This window comes from Tamandua tetradactyla, chromosome 6, assembly GCF_023851605.1.
Source record: "Tamandua tetradactyla isolate mTamTet1 chromosome 6, mTamTet1.pri, whole genome shotgun sequence".
Lineage (NCBI taxonomy): Eukaryota > Metazoa > Chordata > Mammalia > Pilosa > Myrmecophagidae > Tamandua > Tamandua tetradactyla.
Genome location: NC_135332.1, coordinates 81,942,044 through 81,959,207, shown reverse-complemented (window position 1 = coordinate 81,959,207; position 17,164 = coordinate 81,942,044). Strand labels below are relative to the sequence as shown.

The following is a 17,164-nucleotide window of genomic DNA, read 5'->3' as shown; positions in this document are numbered from 1 at the left end:
GGCCGAAGCGGCCAATAGGAAGCACCGACGTCATCGAAGCGCGCGGCAGCGCTGAGGGGGTGGTGGGGCCTGCGGCGGTGGCGCTGCTCTGACCGATGAGCCTCAGCCGGAAGACGCGCCTGGTTCGACGACAGGCTCCGCCGGCACAGGCGGTTGCGCGCTCGGCGAAGGCGTCGGGTTGGGCCGCGAGGCTCGTGGGCCGGAGGAGCCGGCGGCGGCGTCCTCAGAGCAACGCCAGGAACCACAGCCCGAGGCGATTTCAGGGGCCGGCGGGCGGGGGCTCCTGCACGGCGACTTGCTAGGCTCCTCTCGTTTCCTCAACTACAGGTGCGCGGTTGGTCCGCCAGTGTAAGGTGGGAGTCACCCTCGCGTGATTTATTCTTTGTCGGAGTGAGGCCAGGGTGGGCCTCGAGGGGTTCGCGGGAACCCGTTGTTCTCGGGTTAAGCCGACGAATAGCTGGGGCCCTGAGGTTGGACTACATCGGCCAAGCCCACCTTACCGTGGGACTCGGCTTCAGCCTTCTTATCTGTTGGCAGGGATGGTGCCTTCCCTCCGGGTAGCCTTGAGGATACAGCACCTGCTAACTACTCCTACTGTGAAAGTTGGCGCAGGGCTGACACCCAGGTTTCCTGCAGCCTAAGGCAGCTTCTTGTTTCTCAGCATACATGCCTCTGGCCAGGATGGGGCCTTCTAAGCCAAATGGATAAGAGATGTAGTTCTTCAGCAGTGGTTCCCCAAGGAGGAAAGGATGTTTAGTCAAATGGCAACGACTGGGCATGGGGCAGTGTCTTCTCTCTTGCTGTAGATTTCCTGGGATATCTGTTCCCTGGTGAGGCCACCGGAAAGTGGTGGTCTCACTTGGGGCTTGGTTTTCGCAGGGAGCTTGGTTCTCTCCATCTGCCCAGTTTTTATGAAACCATGTCTGTGCTTGCAGCCCCTCTCTGCTGAGCTGCAGGGAAGCCAAGGGTGGCCTACACGCCTGCCAGAGCAAACCAGCAGGGCTGGCCTGGTGAGAGTCTGGGGGATAGGGGCTATGATATGGCTGCTATCCTATTGAGTGTCCCTCCTCTCAGTCCTGGTTAAGATATTCATGCTTGGGTGTATGCATATGTCAGGGGTAGATGACCCTAGAGGATAACAATGGGATGTTGAAGGCATGACCCCAGAAGGCCAGTGTGTGCCCTGTGATGAGCTCATTTCTATAGAGGCTGGGGGCTGGGCTGTAGCTTCTCTCTTAAGTTCCTGGCCCACTCAGCCAAATGCAGGTCCCTGACAGGTTTGACTTGCAGTATCCCCCCACTAGCGCATGTTTTGTGTCTGGTTTTGGTTTCTGGAGTGGGCCTATCTAGGTGGCAGCTTGGGGGTCTTTCCGTTTCCTGAATGTTCCTCTCCTACAGGTGGCCACCTGGCCCAGTGCCATGCACACACTTGTGTTCCTGAGCACACGGCAGGTGCTCCAATGTCAGCCAGCCGCCTGCCAGGCCCTGCCTCTGTTGCCACGTGAGCTCTTCCCCCTGCTCTTCAAGGTGGCCTTCATGGACAGGAGGACGGCTGTGCTGCGTGAGTTGGTGCACACCTGGCCCTTCCCGCTGCTCAGCTTCCAGCAGCTACTACAGGAGTGTGTGCATTGCAGCCGGGCCCTGCTGCAGGAGCGGCCCAGCACGGAGAGTGTGCAGGCCGTGATCCTGGGGCTGACGACCCGGCTGCACACCCTGCAAGCTGAGACTGGCTCGCAGCCCCTCTGCAGGTAGGGGCCTGCCTAATGGCCACTCAGGCTGTGCTGGGGGCTAGGGGTGCAGAGAGGGTCCGTGAGGAGGCTAGCAAGAGGTTGGCTCAAGGTGGCTGGGGATATCTGCGGGCCCCAGGGCCCACCCCCACTTAACCCACCCATGCTCCCAGGAAGCACACGCTGCGGGTGTTGGACATGACTGGCCTCCTTGACGATGGTGTGGAGCAGGACCCTGGCACCATGAGCATGTGGGACTGCACGGCAGCCGTGGCCCGTACCTGCATTGCCCAGCAGCAGGGCACAGCCGTGGAGGCCAGCCCCAGTGTGGCACCTGTTCATGTTGAGGTGCGCGTCGATCTCCGTGTGAATCGTGCTTCCTATGCGTTCCTGCGGGAGGCGCTCCGCAGTAGCATGGGAAGCCCGCTGCGGCTCTGCTGCCGGGACCTGCGGGCCGAGGACCTGCCCATGCGGAACACTGTGGCCCTGCTGCAGCTGTTGGACCCGGGCTGCCTGCGCCGGGTGGACTTGCGCTTCAACAACCTGGGCCTGCGCGGCCTGTCCGTCATCATCCCGCATGTGGCCCGGTTCCAGCGCCTGGCCAGCCTGTGGCTGCACTATGTTCACGGGGACTCGCGCCAGCCCTCTGTGGATGGTGAGGACAACTTCCGCTACTTCCTGGCCCAGATGGGCCGCTTCACCTGTCTGCGGGAGCTCAGTATGGGCTCTTCCCTCCTGTCTGGACGGCTGGAGCAGTTGCTCAGGTGAGCTGACCCACCGCTGCCCCACCCCCCTGGCCCTGACTGCCTGTGACTCCCTGTGTCTCCGCAGCACGCTGCAGAGTCCCCTGGAGAGCCTGGAGCTGGCCTTCTGCGCCCTGCTGCCGGAGGACCTGTATTTCCTGGCAAGGAGCCCCCATGCTGTCCACCTCAAAAAGCTGGTCCTGAGCGGTAATGACCTGTCTGGCAGCCAGCTGGCACCCTTCCAGAGTCTTCTTCAGGCAGCAGCTGCCACGCTGCTGCATCTTGAGCTGACTGAGTGCCAGCTTGCTGACACCCAGCTGGTGGCCATGCTGCCAGTGCTGACACGCTGTGCTTGCCTCCGCTACCTTGGACTCTATGGCAACCCACTGTCCGTGCTTGGTCTCAAAGAGCTGCTGCGGGACTCGGCAGCCCAGGCTGAGCTGCGCACCGTGGTGCACCCATTCCCCGTGGATTGCTATGAGGGTCTGCCCTGGCCACCGCCTGCCTCTGTCCTCCTGGAGGCCTCCATCAACGAGGAGAAGTTTGCCCATGTGGAAGCCGAGCTACACCAGCTGCTCCTGGCCTCAGGCCGTGCCCATGTGCTCTGGACCACTGACGTCTATGGGCGCCTGGCCGCAGACTATTTCAGCCTGTGACTGTCTGGCTACCCTACAGTTGGGGCTACCAGTGCCCGGACATCTGTCCTCCCCTTGGACGGGCATGGCTGCTGGGGTTTTGAGGACCCCCATGACAGTCATGTCTCAGGAACCCGCAGGCCTCACTTCCCCTTGTGCAGGTCCCACCTTATTCCCATTCATACCTCGGGCCTCCCATCTCCCTGGCACCTGCTCCCCACTGTGGCTGATCATGTGTGGGCCACAAGTCTGTATTCTCAGTAGGCTGTTAGCCACTACACCCCTGGGTCCTGTTCCTCTGCAGAACTCTCCCTGAATCGTGGTTGTAAGCCTCCCGGAGTTTTCTCTCTGAGACTTTCCTTCCCATCCCCTTCCTAAGAGCTGAGTGCCCTCGGGTTGAAGTGGGGAGGGAGCCACTCCAGGCTTGGTCAGGTTCTCTTGTGGTCTTGCTGTCCTGTGTCCTGCTGCCACTTCAGCCAGCCCTAGCAGATGGGCTCTGGGACTCGACGTATTGTCAGGTACAAATGTGCAGTGTGCTTAGAACTCGACTCTGGCTGTTTTTTCTGTCCTAATTAGCCTAGCAACTTGCTCCCATCTGTCCTTCATGGTCACTGTAGTAGCTGTCATCCCTCCCCACCTCGGCTTCCCCACTGACCTGAGCGACTTCCCTTGCCTGTGGCTGGCCAGTCCTTGCTCCTCAGAATGATCATCTCTGCAGACCCCCACCCCTTCCAACTTAGGGCCCCTTTAGCAGGCCAGGCTTGGGGCCGGAGTCCGGCCCCTGCAGCACAGCGGATGGGGTGATACTGAAGGGGGTGTCTTTTCCAGAGGGGTCGGTGGGGGTGTTGGGGAACCTCCCTGACCACCCCCTCCGTGCTCATTTCTTCAGGCCCATTGTCTTTGCTGAGTCCCTGTACACACGGCTCGGCGCACACTGCGCAGCTTCCACCCTTTACTGACCCGCGCGCGCGAACCCACGGCGGGGGCGGGGCAGGGGCGCAGCTGCTTCAGCAGTGGATCTCGTAGGCCGCCTGCGGCTGGAACGGGTGGCCCTGCGCCGGGCCGGGCGGGGCGCCCTCGGCCAGGGCGCGGACAGCGGGCGGTGGGGGCGCTGGCGCATCGGCGAAGAGCGGCTTGGAGCGGTCGATGACAAACATCTCGTGGCCACGCTCATCGCGGAGCTCCTCGAGCTGCGCGAAGGTGCACGGCCCGTCCGAGTAGTCGTTGATGAAGAGCACGCCCTCCCCCGGCGGCCCCGGGGCCTTTTTCCGCTTTCGCCGCTTGCGGCAGATCATGGCCGCCAGCAGCAGCGCGGTGAGCGCCAGGAGCGCTATGGCTGCCGCGATGGCCGTCTGCGTGGCCAGGCCCAAAGCGCGGAAGGACATGTTACCCGCCTCGTGCACGGGCTCGTGGCTGACGGGGCCGATGGCCGGAACCGGCGGGGGCACCAGCTGCTGCTGCTGCTGCTGCTGCTGCAGAGACAGGTTGACCAGCAGCTGGAAGGGCATGCGGGCCGCGCCGCCGGCGTTTGAGGCCTCGCACTCGTACTTGCCGGCATGCGCCAGGGTGATGTTGGTCAGGAAGAGCATGCCACTGCCTGTGTCAGAGGCTCCGTGCACGCCCCGGCCAGGTATTCGGCCCTCTGGCTGAGCCTGGGCCCGCGACCGCCCCTCACGGGGCTGGGTCACTTTTCTCCAGGTCACCAGGGGCTGTGGGTAGCCAGAAGCCTGGCAGGCAACGCGCAAGTCTTCTCCCAGGTTAGCTGTGACCTCTAGCGGCTCCACGTGCACCGTGGGTGGGATGCAGATGAGGCTACTGCCAGATATGTCCAGGAGACTCTGAAGTGCCAAGCGGGGGGGCTCTGCACACACAATCTTTCTGTCTCTGGAACTTAGCAGCCGCTGGCCCCCCTCCTTGATCCAGGTGCCCAGCCAGTGCAGGGCGCAGTCACAGCGCCATGGGTTTTCTGCAGGCAGTAGGGGGAGAAGGTTTCTCAACAGCCTAACCCCCGCTCCACTCCCACCCCTCAGCTCTCCAGGTCGCCTCCCTCTGCTGCTTTTTGGGAAAGCCCCTGCTTTTATCAAGGTGTGCTGTGGGGGCCACAGTTTTCTCCCCTCTGTGTTCCCAGTCCACAGACACCCATCCCCCAGGGCTGAAACCCTGCAAATCCTGTCATCCTTCTCTGGGTGCCATTGCCTGGAAACTGCCCAATTCTGACTGCTGTCTCTGGTCTTTCCAGCTGTTGCTAGCTTGCCCTGTGATGGCCCTACAATATGCAACCCCTCAACCCTCTGCCCTGCTGTTCTGTAGCATCCCCATTTCTGGCACCCTGTTCTCCAGGCTCTGAGTGGGGTGGGGCCTCCGTGGTGCTGCCCAGCAGTTTGCAGGCCAGAGCTACAGGAGCTCCTCCACACCTGGGCCTGCTTCTTCCTGCCACCACAGTGGCCAAGGCGGAGACCCTTGTCTAAAACTCCTGTGTCCTCAGGGAAAAGTACCTGTGAGGCGGAGGACTTGCAAGCTGGCCAGGGGCAGCAGGGCTTCGTGGCTGATGGTTCCCAGCCGGTTCCTGCTGAGGTCCAGCAGGGCCAGTGAGGAGAGCCCAGCCAGGGCCTGGTCCTCCAGCAGCTCAATGCTGTTTTCCTGCAGGTGCAGCTCCTGCAGGCGCTGAAGGAGGGCACAACTGATCACCGGGCCGGTGTTCTGCCTGGCAGGTCCCATTCTTACCCTGTGCCCAACCTCCCCCAGCCCTGCAGACTAGTTCCTGCTACAGACCAGGATGGCTGTTGCCCTCACTACTCCAGCCCAGTAGGGCGGGTGGCCATTGCCACCTGCACTCACCGGCAGATGCAGGAAGGTGAAATCCAGAAGCCGGGCCAGCTGGTTGCCCGCTAGGTAGAGCACCCGTAGCTGGCCCAAACCGGTGAAGGCGCCGCCTCGCAGGCTGCGCAGCTGGTTGCCGGTGAGCGCCAGCTCCAGCAGGCGCGGCTGTGCGCGGAAGGCGCTGGGCTCCAGGCCATGCAGGCTGTTGTTATGCAGGTAGAGACGGCGCAGGGCGGCGAGCGGCGCCAGGGCGCCCGGCTCCAGATGCGCGATGCTGTTGTCCTGCAGGAACAGAGTCTAGGGGGACGGGAGGCGTTTATACGACTGCGGACGTGTCCTCTTGGGGTCCCCCATACAACCCGCCAGGATGCTCATCCCCCTCCCTCCATGTCACTGCCGCTCGCCGCCCGCTACTCCAGCCCATGGTCCAGTGGCCCCACGCGTTGCCCACCTGCGTTCCCGATGGGATTCCAGGCGGAACCGCGCGCAACCTCAGGGCGCCGCACTCCACGGTGGTGCTGTAGCAGCGGCAGGCTGCCGGACAGTCGGCTGCGCGGGACGGGAGTCCCAGCAGCGGTGGCGGCGGCGGCAGCAGCAGCAGCAGCAGCAGCGCGGGCGCCCCTGAGGCCATCTCCCGCGGGCGAGTTGCCGACCACGTTGCTGTGGCCTCTCCACGTTCCTGCGCCGGTGGGATCCGACGCTTTTCCTGAAACACAGCAGGCAAGCTGGCCCGTCGCATTTGAGAGCCCGCCACAGAGCACGGTGGAGGACCACACACGAGGTTTCATTTTCAGCAAGTTATAAACCAGTTAAAGAAACTGATAAATAAAACGTTCCAGTCTCCCTCCTTGACAAAAATACCTTCATAGAGGGTTGAGGCACTGAGTTCAATTTTAGAATTCCTGATTTCCTCAGTGGTTACAAGATGTGGCCCCATCCTCTGTCCCTCAGTTGGGCTTCCTTTCATCCACTCCCTCCCCATGAGGGGCTTACTGTTTCTGCAGATCAATTCCCTGGCCAACAGCTACCCCGTGGCCATATCTTGGTCCTAGGGCACAGAAGTGGCTGGGATCACTTCTACAAGTGGGCTTGAGAGCGTGGGCAGTGAACTCAGGGCTCCTGATTACCCAAACACAGTCTCTAAAGGAAGAGGCAGCATGTATCCCCTTGTCCACGTGGAGGACTCCCCCTGTGGGGACTGGCACAAAATCTGTGGCCTAGAGCAGAGTCCCCTTTTGTGTCCTCAGGATAAGGCTGAAGGTCCTGAGCTGCCAGTGCCCCTGTATTGACTCCTACCCTCTTGCCCCAGAACTCACTCTCTGACCCTACTGTGGGGTTCACCTGCCAGTTTGGGAAAGGGCATGTGCAGAGCAGGCCTCAGGAGCCGCGGGGGTGGGGTGGGGTGGGGTGGGGGGTGGTGGTGTGGTCAAGGCACAGCTTTGTCCAGGCTCTGCCTTCCATGGTGGTAGGGGGTGGAGCAGCTGAACCAGAATAGGGTGTCTTCTCAGGGAACTTGATAGGCGATTGACAGATGGGGCAAAACAAGAGGGGAGTCACTGCAGAGTTTTGGGTCTGTGCTCCCTATGCTAGCTCCTGGAGAGGTGTCCTTATCTGTGGCTGAGTGGAGCTTCAGGAGGGCTGGGGTGTGAAAAAGGGACCTTGGGCCACCAGCTGTGTTTCCAGTGTTGCCTCCTAAGTGGGCTCTGGGAGCAGTGACTACAGGATTGCAGGAAAATGTAGTGTATGGGAGGTTCCCACAGGAGCCACGGAGGCCCTAGATGGAGGGGAACAGAGTTGAGAAGTCCTGCTTCTTTGGAGCCAGGCACGTAGGACAGAGCCACCTGCCTGCAACCCCACCTCACATATTCAGCTCCTCTGAACATCCAGTGCATGTTCAGGGGAGTGGCAGAAAGGCACCAGATAGTTTGGGTGTTGGTGTTAAGTCTTACTCTAAATTGTTATTTACATGGCTATTTAAAATAACTTGAGATGAAATATGGAAACTTAAGCACAGCAATAAAAGTTTTTAATGGAATAGCATCAGCCCAGTAGAGGCAGTTCCCAGGTGTCTCAGAATATGTGTGAACGCCAAGAAAAAAGGGCATTTTATAGGCCCCCTGGCCACTTTCTTGAGTGCAAAACATTGGCTCTGGGCTCCCACCCAGCCTCCAGCAGTAAGGCCCTTGAGGTAAAGAAGGTTTCCGGCGTCCTCAAGACACAGGGCGCTGCTGCTTACAAGGAACGCCCCTAGATGCAGATCCGTGGAGAGGGCAGGGATGAGGGTGCCAAGCGGGAAAAACAGGAGAGGTGTGCCCAGAAATCCTTTACCAGGCGGACAACCCTCTAATCCGATGGGCAGGGGGCGGGGCGCCACACGAGGGAATCGGCAGCTGCTGTCGCTGTATCCGGGGCTCCCTGCCGTGAGGGGCAGGGGCGGGAGGAGAAAGGGAAGAAAGCTCAGCGCACCTCTGCAGTATTGCTGTCCGAGCTGTCCTTGGGATTTGGTGGCCCGACTCGCTACGCCTACGCGCCCGCGCCCACCTCCAGCGTGGGTCCGGCTGGGTGGGGCTAGGACAGGGCGTGGTCTCTCCGCCCCCAACCCGCAGGCTCGCACACCCTTCCCGGAGCTCACCCCGCCCAAAGTCAGGTCGGACCCGAATCCCGCTCGGGCTGCCCTAGCAACCTCGGGTCGGGCGCCCCTCACCTGACGGTCCCGCGGCGAGCAGCTCCCGCGTGACGCTCGCGGCGGCCGCGGCCCAGCTGAGGTGCTGGGGGGGGGGGGAGGGGGAGGCGGGAGCGCGCGCGGGGGCGGTACTCTCGCTCGCGCACGCGCACCGGGAGGCTCTGCTCCTGCTGCCTCGGCCGCCCCCGCCTGATGTCGCGAGCTTGGGCCGACCTCGAGGGCGCCCCGAGCTCGGGGAGTGGGGAGCCGGCGATCCCCCACCCCTTCGGGTCGGTTCCCAGAGAGAGCTCCCCGGTCGGCCGTTCCGCGGCAGCACCTAGGACAGAGCCGGGGCGGAGCCGGCGCACGCGCATTCCGCCCCGCACGCACTCCAAACGGCGCGTGCGCGAGCGACAGTGGCGGGGAATTATTGCTGGAGGGTTCCGGCGGCGTGCCAGGGCGGGTATTGTCGGCTCCCAGCTCCAGGTGCCACTCAGGGCGCGCGCAGCAGCGGCGCCAGGTCCCCTGTGAGCGCCAGGCGGCGGCCCTCCCAGCGAACGTGCGAGGGCAGCGCGGGCGCTCCTGGCGCATACTCGAAGCAGGCGCTGAGCTCCATGGCCAGGCCCCAGCGCACCAGGCCCGCGCCGCCCGCACGCTCTGGCGCGGGGTGGTAGAGGCGCCCGTTGGCGGCCAGGGGCAGCAGGCGCGCGGGTTCGAAGGGCACAGACAGGGCCTCACCGCCGCCGCAGTAGGAGAGGCGCGGGGACCCAGGGCCCCCGGCCAGCAGATGCGTGAAGACCACAGGCCGGTCCTCGCAGCGCAGGAAGTTGCGCTCCCTTCCGCAGGGTGAAAGGAACGGGAAGGCGGCTTCGTAGCGCCCGCTGCGGTTGGGTGTCAGGCGGGAAAAGAAGGTGACCAGGAACTGCAGGTCTGGGGAGCGAAGGGTGCGGCTACTGACCACACGCCGAGCGCCCAGGTCCTGGCGAGAGGAGGCGGCGGGGCCTTGGACGGCAGGGTAGGGGGCTGGCCCAAAGGGGAAGGAAGGTGGCAGTGACGGGACCCAGCGGTACCTTTGAAGCAGGTGGTGAAGTTCTTCACTTTGGTATCATCCAGGAAAAGCTGCAGACAGACGGGCAGGCCACGGGCCACGAGTCCCCGCGTGAGGCCCCCACGGAGCCGACCCACCGAGGGGTGGAGCGTGTAGCCTGTGCGCCCCGTGTCCTGGGAGCAGCGTGGGAAAGCGACAGGCCCTACAGACCGCTCCGCCCCCATCCCGCGCCCCGCCACGCCTTCTCGCAACCAGTTTCTCTGGGCTGGGAAGAGCTTTTTCCTCCTTTCACGTTTATCACATGTGCCTGTTCCTCCCGGACGTGCCCTCCGCAGGCCTTCCAGAAATCCAGCGCTCGGGCTGGTGGCCTGCGGGGGGGGTTCGGCTGGTGCTGGGAGCCGAGTCCTACCCCGCCCCTCCCTAGGGCCCCTTCACACGCCCCGCCTTCTCTCGCAACCATCCCTCCCCGCCCGCGGCGTCACCTGGCCCTGGTGATCCACGAAGTAGAAGTACTCGCGAGTCCGGGGCTCCGGGCTCTGGCCCTGCGTGTAGAAGACGTCTCCACCCCTTCCGCAGGCCCGGGCTCCCCGCGATGGGGCCAAGGCCAAGGCACAGGCCCGGGCCCGGTATGCTCCGCTCCGTGGCCACATCTCTTTGCCGCGCCGGAAGCGGCCGCCTACCCCAAGGCGGCGCAGCGTGACCACACGTCCCCCGGCGTCGCGGCCTTGGCCTTAGTGTTCCGGGGCGTGTCGCGCCGCCCCAGCCTCCACCCCAACGCCGGCCGCAGATGGCGTCCCTGCTTGCCGTGCGGGGCTATCCCTTCCTCGCGGCGCATGGGCGGTTCCGCTAGTCTCCCTGCCCGCAGCGGGCCGGCCCCTTGTCCTGTACCGCCCGACTCTGCCCTCGGAGCCTACAACCCAGTCCCCCACCCCGGGAGTGGGAGGCGGCGGCAGTGACCACGGCTCGGCAGGTGTCCATACGTGGTTTATTCACACCAAGTGGAATTTTTCTGAGTCCGTGCGGCAGGCCGGTCGGTCGGTCGGGCCTCAGGCCCAGAGCCCCCCTGAGGAAGATACTTTCCTGGGGTGCCGCAGGCCGATCCCCGCGGGGACTCTGGCCTCGGGCAGGGCTAGGCTTTTTCGTGTTCAATAATAAATAAAAACTCAACTCTAAAAAAAAAATATATATATATATATATATATATATATAAACTAGGGGAAAATTAAGTTTTACAACAATTGGAACTCAAAATTCCATAATGGGAAATGTACAAACTGTGAGTCTGGGAGAACCCCGCTCCCCGCAGCTCTGCTCCCTCACTGGCCCCCAGCTATGGGTTTCTTCCCTCTTAGCTGCTGCAGGTCTGGGATGGGGGTGGGGGTGGGGTCGGGGCAGGATTTGGCTTTTGGTCAGAAGCCAAAGAAGGTTGGAGAAGAAAATTAAAGAAAGCTACCAACTTGCTTTGCAGAGGACAGGGATGACGGCTCAGAGATAAATAGCGTTTGGGTTAAAACTATGTTGTTAGCAAATTTAGTTCTTATATCTTTCGCTCTATTTATATCTCTATACACAGGCGGAGCTGGGATGCAGGATAGATTCTGGATTTATAGGTACCTTAAGAAAAAATATTCTCACCCCCCCACCCCTTCCCTGCCTGCCCAGCCCTGCCCCCACCCCAGAGGACCTTGGCTTGGGTGCCCTCCCCAGCCCAGAGTTCTTGCCAGGGTGTGGACTAGCTGTACAGCCAGTGGCCTGGAGTCCCCATACTCCTGTGTAAAATTCACTTTGCTCAGGCAACAGGTGGGGAGGTGGTGAAGGAGGGGGCAGGGCTGGAGAGGGCATGGTGTGCAGGGCAGCTCTCCTGATAGGCTGGGGAGCTGCAAATCAGGACCAGGAGGAGGAAGGAAAGGAGAGGGGGACAGTGGGCAGAGCCCAGGCGGGGCAGGTCTGACCGCAGAAAGCCTCATGGCATGGGGGCCGGGTACCCCCAGCCCGGGCCTGGAGGGAGAGGCAGTGTCAGCTCAGCTCCAGGAAACAGAAGGCACTTTCTCAGGGCAGGGGTGCCGGCCCTCCTGGGGCTGACCCCACAGGTGGTGATGGGCAAGGCGGTGCCGACAGGGAGTGGCCATGAGGTGGAGCTGTCCACGAATTGGGGCCCAGAGCCGCTCTTCCTGCAGGCTGTCTGCCCTGTTGGGGCTGCACCCTCAGACTCAGCAAGGGGCCCTGGGCGTGCCTGGGCACCAGGGCTTGGGTGGGGAAGGAGGATGGTGGGTTCTAGGGGCCCCTGTGCTCGGAGGGCTGGTGCTGGATTCCTGCTTGAGGTGGGGAGAGGTGCAGGCCCAGTCCAGGGCGGCCCATGGGGCGCGGGCATCGGGCAGGGCCAGGCATGCTTACCTCGGTGGCTGAGATTTCCCTCCCCCCTCCCTGCGTGCTCCCCCATCTTTCCCCCACCCCAGTCCTTCCCCCACCCCAGGAGCCCCCACTAGAGCACGCCCTCCATGAAGCTGGTGTCCAGATGCTGGATAAGCACCCGCAGGAAGGACATCTCTTTGCGTGTGTTCTCGAAAATGACACGCGGATCGTCCGACTGGCAGCGCAGGCAGTTAGGGGCCATCACCATGGCCAGGTTGCTGATGTCCATCTTGGTGACAGCCACATTGGCGGGTTGTGCGAATACCTGCGGGGTGGGGAGGAGAGTGGGCTCGGGGCTGGGGCTGGGGTGGGGGTAGGGGTGCGGGGCCAGGGGAGAGGTTGCTGGGGGAGAGGGGGTGGGCTGTGGCGGGCCGGGGCGCCTGGGGTGCTGCACCTGCAGGAAGCGGATGAGGTAGCAAAGCACCATGCGGTTGATGCGCGGAAGCGCGTGCACCACGGCCACGGCGGCCTCCGGGCTCTCGTAGTGTGCAATGCAGCGCTCGTAGAATTCAGGCGGGATCAGCGGCTCCTCCAGCTCCCGGTACCACAGCTTCAGCAGCGAGGCTGCAGACAAGGCAGGTGGGCCCGGCGGGCCCGGGGTCAGGAGAAGGCTTCAGACCCCAGAAACCTTGCATCGTCCTTCAGGCTTGGCCTCGACCCTCGGAGGGGTAGGGGGCTCATGCAGAATGGGATGAACAAAATAAGAGTTCTCCAGGGAAGGATGGTGCTGCTGGGAGGGGTTGTTGTGGAGGGGCTGGAGGCCTGGGGAGCCTCCAGCTGTGCCCTGGCTGCCCTGCCTGGGAAAAGCCCAGTCAGGGTGACAGATGGGGGCGGGGACTGTAGGCATGACCCAGTGATCTGGGGCCCCCTTCCCGCTGTGCCCTGGCTGCCCCTGCCCCCGGCTCTCACCAGGGACGTGGGGGTCCTCCAGGCCTGTGGGCACCTTCCACTGGTCCACTTGCAGCTTCAGGGCGTTTACCTCGTCAATGTCCCCAGGGACCCTGCAGAGGACAGAGCAGGTCTTGGGGGTGGTGTGTCCCAGAGTGTGGGGTTCGTGGGGACAGGATCTCTCAGCTGCTCCCAGCCCTACCTGGCACCTCACTGCCCTCCTCGGGGCTCTTGTCCCTACCTGCCCTGCCTTCCTGGTCCCTCTGCTGGGGGACCATGTAGATGCCTTACAGGAACAGGCTAGCCTGTGGGGCCTGGGTGCCCTGGCCTACTGGGAAAACCATGGCCACCTGGCCCACAAGGCCCCGTGTCCACCCCAGTGAGGAGCTACTGGGACAGCTGCTCAGTCCTCAAAGCTGGCTCCAAGGCCAGGGCTATCTTGTCCAGGGCAGCTGAGGGCTGCAGGTTAAGACTCTGAGCCAAACTCCAGCACAGTGTCTCAGGTTCCCAGCTGGCCTGCAGTGCTTGCTGCAGTGGTGCCCTGGGGTTGGAGTTCACTGCTCTCCTGGGGGTGGGCCCTGCCTCTCTGGCTGGCCTCTCCACTCACAGAGGAACCTCCCACTCCAAATGCCCCCTGCACACCTCCCTTGGAGGTGTCCTGTACCCATGGCCCCATCCCTTGCACCTGAAGATGCCCTCCGTTTGGTCGCCATTGAGTGCCAGCACCTCCTCAGACAGCCGCGTCTGTACCCAGGGCAGCTGCCGGTCAGGGTAGCGCTCCTTCTGCGCGCTCATCACCTCCTGCAGTGCGCTGCCGAACATGGATGGACTGAACACGGCGCTCCTAGCATGCCGGATCTCCTCCACGGTGGGCTTCCGCAGCCCCTGCAAGAGGACGCAGCTCTCCTGTCCTGGACCAGACCCTGCTCTGCTTGGAGCCCTCCCCCCTCCCCCAACTAGGCCCTCTCCTGTCTGCCTGGCCCCTACTTCCTCTTACCCAGCAAATGCTAGGGCCTGTGCCACCCTGGGGCCTGGCTGTGTGCTCAGGCCCCTGGACCTCCTGCTGTGTCACCTCCAGCGTGCCCAAGCTTCAAACCTCACTGGTCACACGGGAGGAGGACAGGAGTGATCCCTGGCTGGGTCAGCCTGGGAGTCGCCTAGGGACCACAGCAGGGGTTAGATGTTCCTCAGGGCCACCACTTCAGGAGGAGAGGGGTGGAGCAGGAAGAAGCCCAGGGGCGTGTATCTGGGTGTCTGGGTGTAGCCTTGTGAGCTCTGGGGGACAGCTAGTCTGGATGGAAATGGGTGTGGGACAGAGTGGTGGTCTTTAACAGATGAAGGCGTGCCAGGAGGCAGCAAGGCCTGAGCACTTTCTTGAGTGGGAGTGGGCCTGGCACAAGAGACTGGGGGAGAGCTGCTTGAAGAGGGTTTGGAGCAAGTGAGCAAGTCGCACCTGGCCAGGTAAAGACAGGAGTGAGTGAGCGGGGCCAAGGCTGGCCAGGGGGAAGTCCAGGCAACTTTGGGGTCTGGGCTGGGATGGGGTGGGCAAGAGGCAGCCATGGGGACATGGGTAGGGGAGTGGGCAGCCAGAGTGGACAAGGAAGGGGAGCCCGGGGCCGGCAGCACAGCCCAGACCCACAGTGCCCGCACCTCCGCCTGCCCAGCAGTCTACTGGGTTTTCCACCTCAGAGATAAATGGGCTTATCTCCCAAACCATGCCTCTCTGTTCATGGACACCCAGGGCTAGCGGCCCCTCAGCTCTGATGGGACCAGACTCCAGCAGCAGCTCCCAGGAAGCCAACAGACCATATCCCTAAACCTTCATGGTCAAACCTTCTCAAGCGCCACTGTATTCCCTGTGCCCTCGCCTGCCTGGGCCCACTTCCTCTTCTGGAAACCTGTTGCAGACCCTTCCCAAGCAGGGTTGAGGCTCCTGCGACCCCTGGAGCAGGCCCAGTCTGGTCTGGTGGCCTCGCCTCAGGCTCAAGGAGGATGTGGGGCTCAGCCTTGTGGCCAGGGCTCCCGGCTCAGTGGCAGAGAGCAGCTGGAAGCTCCGAAGCAGCAGGCTGGTGCCCACGGAAGCCGGGGAGCAGAGCTGCACAGATGGCCACCTTTGTCCTGGCTGCCCGGAAGGCCCCTGTGGGGTGGGGTCCCTGAGTCCTGGGCTGCAGGAGGCCCCTTGCATGGCTCCTGGATATGGGGAGGAGGCACCACAGACTGGACCCTGGGGCCTACCCCCCAACCATGGCAGGCTGCACATGGGGAGGGCCAGGTGCCCTTGGGATCAGGAGCTGCAGGTACCCAGAGCCCTGCTGCCACGGCACCTGCCCAACCTCACCCAGACCTGCCACTTGCTGGCCCAGCCCGTGGCTGACACCAAACTCGGGCTGCCTGGCCAGCACTGGCCCCTGAACTGGGGTCTGGACACAGGTGGGTATCCCATGAGGGGTATAGGAGGTAAAGCTCCCAAAGTGGGCTCTTCTCCCCAACCCAGGGCTGCCCATGGCTCTGAGGAGGGGCAAAAGCAAAGGGCCCGCTTGTCTGATGTCCCTCTCTGGGGCAGTCCTGGCCCCTAAGCAGGGAGACTGCCCGTGGCTTCGCCACAACCCCCATGCATTCCCATGTCCCTCATCCTCTGGGTTCTGCCTGCCTCCCCTCAGGCTGCGGGGGTCCCTCACCCTCTGTGAACAAAGGGACCCAGGGCTCCAGCCCCGTCTTCTCTTCCCAGGGGTTTCGTGGGCCCCCCACCTGCCCGCCCCTGCCCTGACCTCCCCGAGCAGTGCGTGTACCTTCTTGGCCCCGGTTAGGGCGGCCCTCTGTAGCTTGTGGTAACAATACTTGGCGTATGTGCTTATGGCCACCCCTGAAAGAGAGCAGAGCTAGTCAGTGGGCGTGCTGGAAAGGTTGCATGGGGGCTGCAGAGTGGAAGTAAGGGCAGGGGCGCCGCCAGCCCCCGCCCAGCAGCAGTCTGCCTGTTCTCCCGGGCAGTGCCCCTCAGAGCAGATTCAAAGCAGAAAAGCAAGGAGACCCTCCCCACCCAAAGCCCACCCACTCTCCCCATAGCCACCCCTGCCAGGGAGGGCAGAGGCTCAGGGCAGACCCTCCAGCTGGGCCTTGGGGACCCCTCTGCCTCCAGCCGTCTCTGGCATAGAGGCTGGGGGTCAGCAGGCAGCAGGCCAAGAGCAGGAGGGTTGCTCTTGGGCTCTCTGCACCCCCTGCTCCAGTCCTTTCCTTTGGGAGGAGCACGTGGGCCTGCCTGCAGGGCTGTAGAAGCAGAGGTGGCACCCAGCCAGAGCTGGGAAAGGAGCTCTAAGCTCAGAGAACCCTCTGCTAGCCAGACGGCGGGCTCAGCCCTCCTTCAGCTCTGAAGGCCTCGGGGGGGGGGGTGGTGTCAGTGAGGAGTGCCAGGGGGTCACCACTGGCATCCATTTCTGGGCTCTTCCTCAGGACCAAAAGCCGCAGTGACTGGACAGGGTGCATGGCCTCATTTCTTGCCAACCCTGCCCTCAGCAGAGGCTCTGGCTGCCCAGGAGGCCAGCGGGTGGGCTGGGCGGGTCAGCTGAACCCAGCATTCCCTTAGGCAAGGAGCTCCAGGACCAGGGAGCTCTGGGAGAGACAAAGATGGACAAGGCCTGTGGGAGCATAGGTGAGACAAGGAGAGGGGGTCAGAGGGAGGAAGAAAGGGGAGGGAGGGGAAGGGGGTCTTCCACCAGGGTGGCACAGGCAGACAGCTGGACTAAATCTTGGGCTTCTAGGTAGCTCTGCCACAGCTGGCTGGGGGTGGAAGCCCGGAGACCTAGCTCTCAGAGCTGACCGCCAGGGCCTCTGAAAGCAGCAGCTTCTTATGGACTTATGAGAGCCCAGCTGTTTGGACTTGAGCTTGTAGAACACTTAAGAAATAAGGTTCAGTCTGAAAATTCTTTTAACTTCTAATTACTGCTCTGATTGCTAAAGGGAATTTTTTAGGGTAACCACAAAGACCACAACTAAAAATTCTCATAGAGTGTTTTTGTCTTGAGAAATATCTCAAGCCACTGGGAACTTGGAGCAAAAAGCCAGGAGCTTGGCTGGAGCCCAGAATTCATTTCCCCCGACCTGGGATGTCCAGGGCAGTGTCTCCTCACCCCAGTCTCCCTGTCACGTGGTGGGTGGCATAAGTGGGGTCTCTGGCTAGGGCAAACAAAGGGGTCCAGGTCCCGTGTCTCATTTCATTGCAGCCTGACCTGGGG

General features: G+C 62.6%; 4 protein-coding genes across 10 annotated transcripts in view; 1 reads left to right on the top strand and 3 right to left on the bottom strand.

Moving 5' to 3' along the window:
- The first annotated feature begins 62 nt into the window (after positions 1-62).
- LRRC14 (leucine rich repeat containing 14) lies at positions 63-3,648 on the top strand. 4 transcript variants are annotated; one of them, XM_077166470.1, is made up of 5 exons: positions 63-327; positions 936-1,010; positions 1,399-1,748; positions 1,901-2,491; positions 2,559-3,648. In XM_077166470.1, exons 3-5 carry the CDS (start codon positions 1,420-1,422, stop codon positions 3,124-3,126), a joined length of 1,488 nt encoding a protein of 495 aa, XP_077022585.1. In that variant the 5' UTR covers positions 63-327; positions 936-1,010; positions 1,399-1,419; the 3' UTR covers positions 3,127-3,648. The 4 variants fall into 4 exon arrangements, with proteins under 4 accessions (XP_077022585.1, XP_077022584.1, XP_077022586.1 ...); XM_077166469.1 differs by having other exon boundaries at positions 880-1,010; XM_077166471.1 differs by having other exon boundaries at positions 63-353.
- On the bottom strand, positions 63-9,285 carry LRRC24 (leucine rich repeat containing 24). Of its 2 annotated transcripts, none has more exons than XM_077166467.1 (5): positions 8,630-9,285; positions 6,377-6,631; positions 5,944-6,222; positions 5,601-5,769; positions 63-5,071 (listed from the first exon to the last, which is right to left on the bottom strand). In XM_077166467.1, exons 1-5 carry the CDS (start codon positions 9,176-9,178, stop codon positions 4,113-4,115), a joined length of 2,211 nt encoding a protein of 736 aa, XP_077022582.1. In that variant the 5' UTR covers positions 9,179-9,285; the 3' UTR covers positions 63-4,112. The 2 variants fall into 2 exon arrangements, with proteins under 2 accessions (XP_077022582.1, XP_077022583.1); XM_077166468.1 differs by having other exon boundaries at positions 6,377-8,340; positions 8,630-8,735.
- A 115-nt stretch (positions 9,286-9,400) lies between these two features.
- Positions 9,401-10,613, bottom strand: C6H8orf82 (chromosome 6 C8orf82 homolog). The gene is made up of 3 exons (XM_077163297.1): positions 10,565-10,613; positions 10,118-10,365; positions 9,401-9,706 (listed from the first exon to the last, which is right to left on the bottom strand). Exons 1-3 carry the CDS (start codon positions 10,611-10,613, stop codon positions 9,482-9,484), a joined length of 522 nt encoding a protein of 173 aa, XP_077019412.1. The 3' UTR covers positions 9,401-9,481.
- The window catches only part of ARHGAP39 (Rho GTPase activating protein 39), a 234,914-nt gene continuing 228,356 nt past the window's right edge, over positions 10,607-17,164 (bottom strand). For all 3 annotated transcript variants that reach the window (XM_077166465.1, XM_077166466.1, XM_077166464.1), the window contains exons 8-12: positions 15,725-15,798; positions 13,621-13,820; positions 12,957-13,048; positions 12,442-12,611; positions 10,607-12,312 (exon numbers count right to left, since the gene is read on the bottom strand). In XM_077166465.1, coding sequence (XP_077022580.1) covers positions 12,118-12,312; positions 12,442-12,611; positions 12,957-13,048; positions 13,621-13,820; positions 15,725-15,798 — 731 coding nt within the window. In that variant the 3' untranslated portion in view covers positions 10,607-12,117. The remainder of the gene's footprint in view (positions 12,313-12,441; positions 12,612-12,956; positions 13,049-13,620; positions 13,821-15,724; positions 15,799-17,164) is intronic.

Coding starts and splice junctions, on each gene's coding strand:
- LRRC14 (XM_077166469.1), top strand. CDS start 912: ATGAAACCATGTCTGTGCTTGCAGCCCCTCTCTGCTGAGCTGCAGGGA. Junction 1,011..1,398: donor AAACCAGCAGGGCTGGCCTG/GTGAGAGTCTGG, acceptor CCTCTCCTACAG/GTGGCCACCTGGCCCAGTGC. Junction 1,749..1,900: donor GGCTCGCAGCCCCTCTGCAG/GTAGGGGCCTGC, acceptor CCATGCTCCCAG/GAAGCACACGCTGCGGGTGT.
- LRRC24 (XM_077166467.1), bottom strand. CDS start 9,178: ATGCGCCAGGAGCGCCCGCGCTGCCCTCGCACGTTCGCTGGGAGGGCC. Junction 6,632..8,629: donor GCTCGCCGCGGGACCGTCAG/GTGAGGGGCGCC, acceptor GCTGTGTTTCAG/GAAAAGCGTCGGATCCCACC. Junction 5,072..5,600: donor GCAAGTCCTCCGCCTCACAG/GTACTTTTCCCT, acceptor TACTGCCTGCAG/AAAACCCATGGCGCTGTGAC.
- C6H8orf82 (XM_077163297.1), bottom strand. CDS start 10,613: ATGGACACCTGCCGAGCCGTGGTCACTGCCGCCGCCTCCCACTCCCGG. Junction 10,366..10,564: donor CGCCGCCTCCCACTCCCGGG/GTGGGGGACTGG, acceptor CGGAACACTAAG/GCCAAGGCCGCGACGCCGGG. Junction 9,707..10,117: donor TCGTGGATCACCAGGGCCAG/GTGACGCCGCGG, acceptor GTCTGTCTGCAG/CTTTTCCTGGATGATACCAA.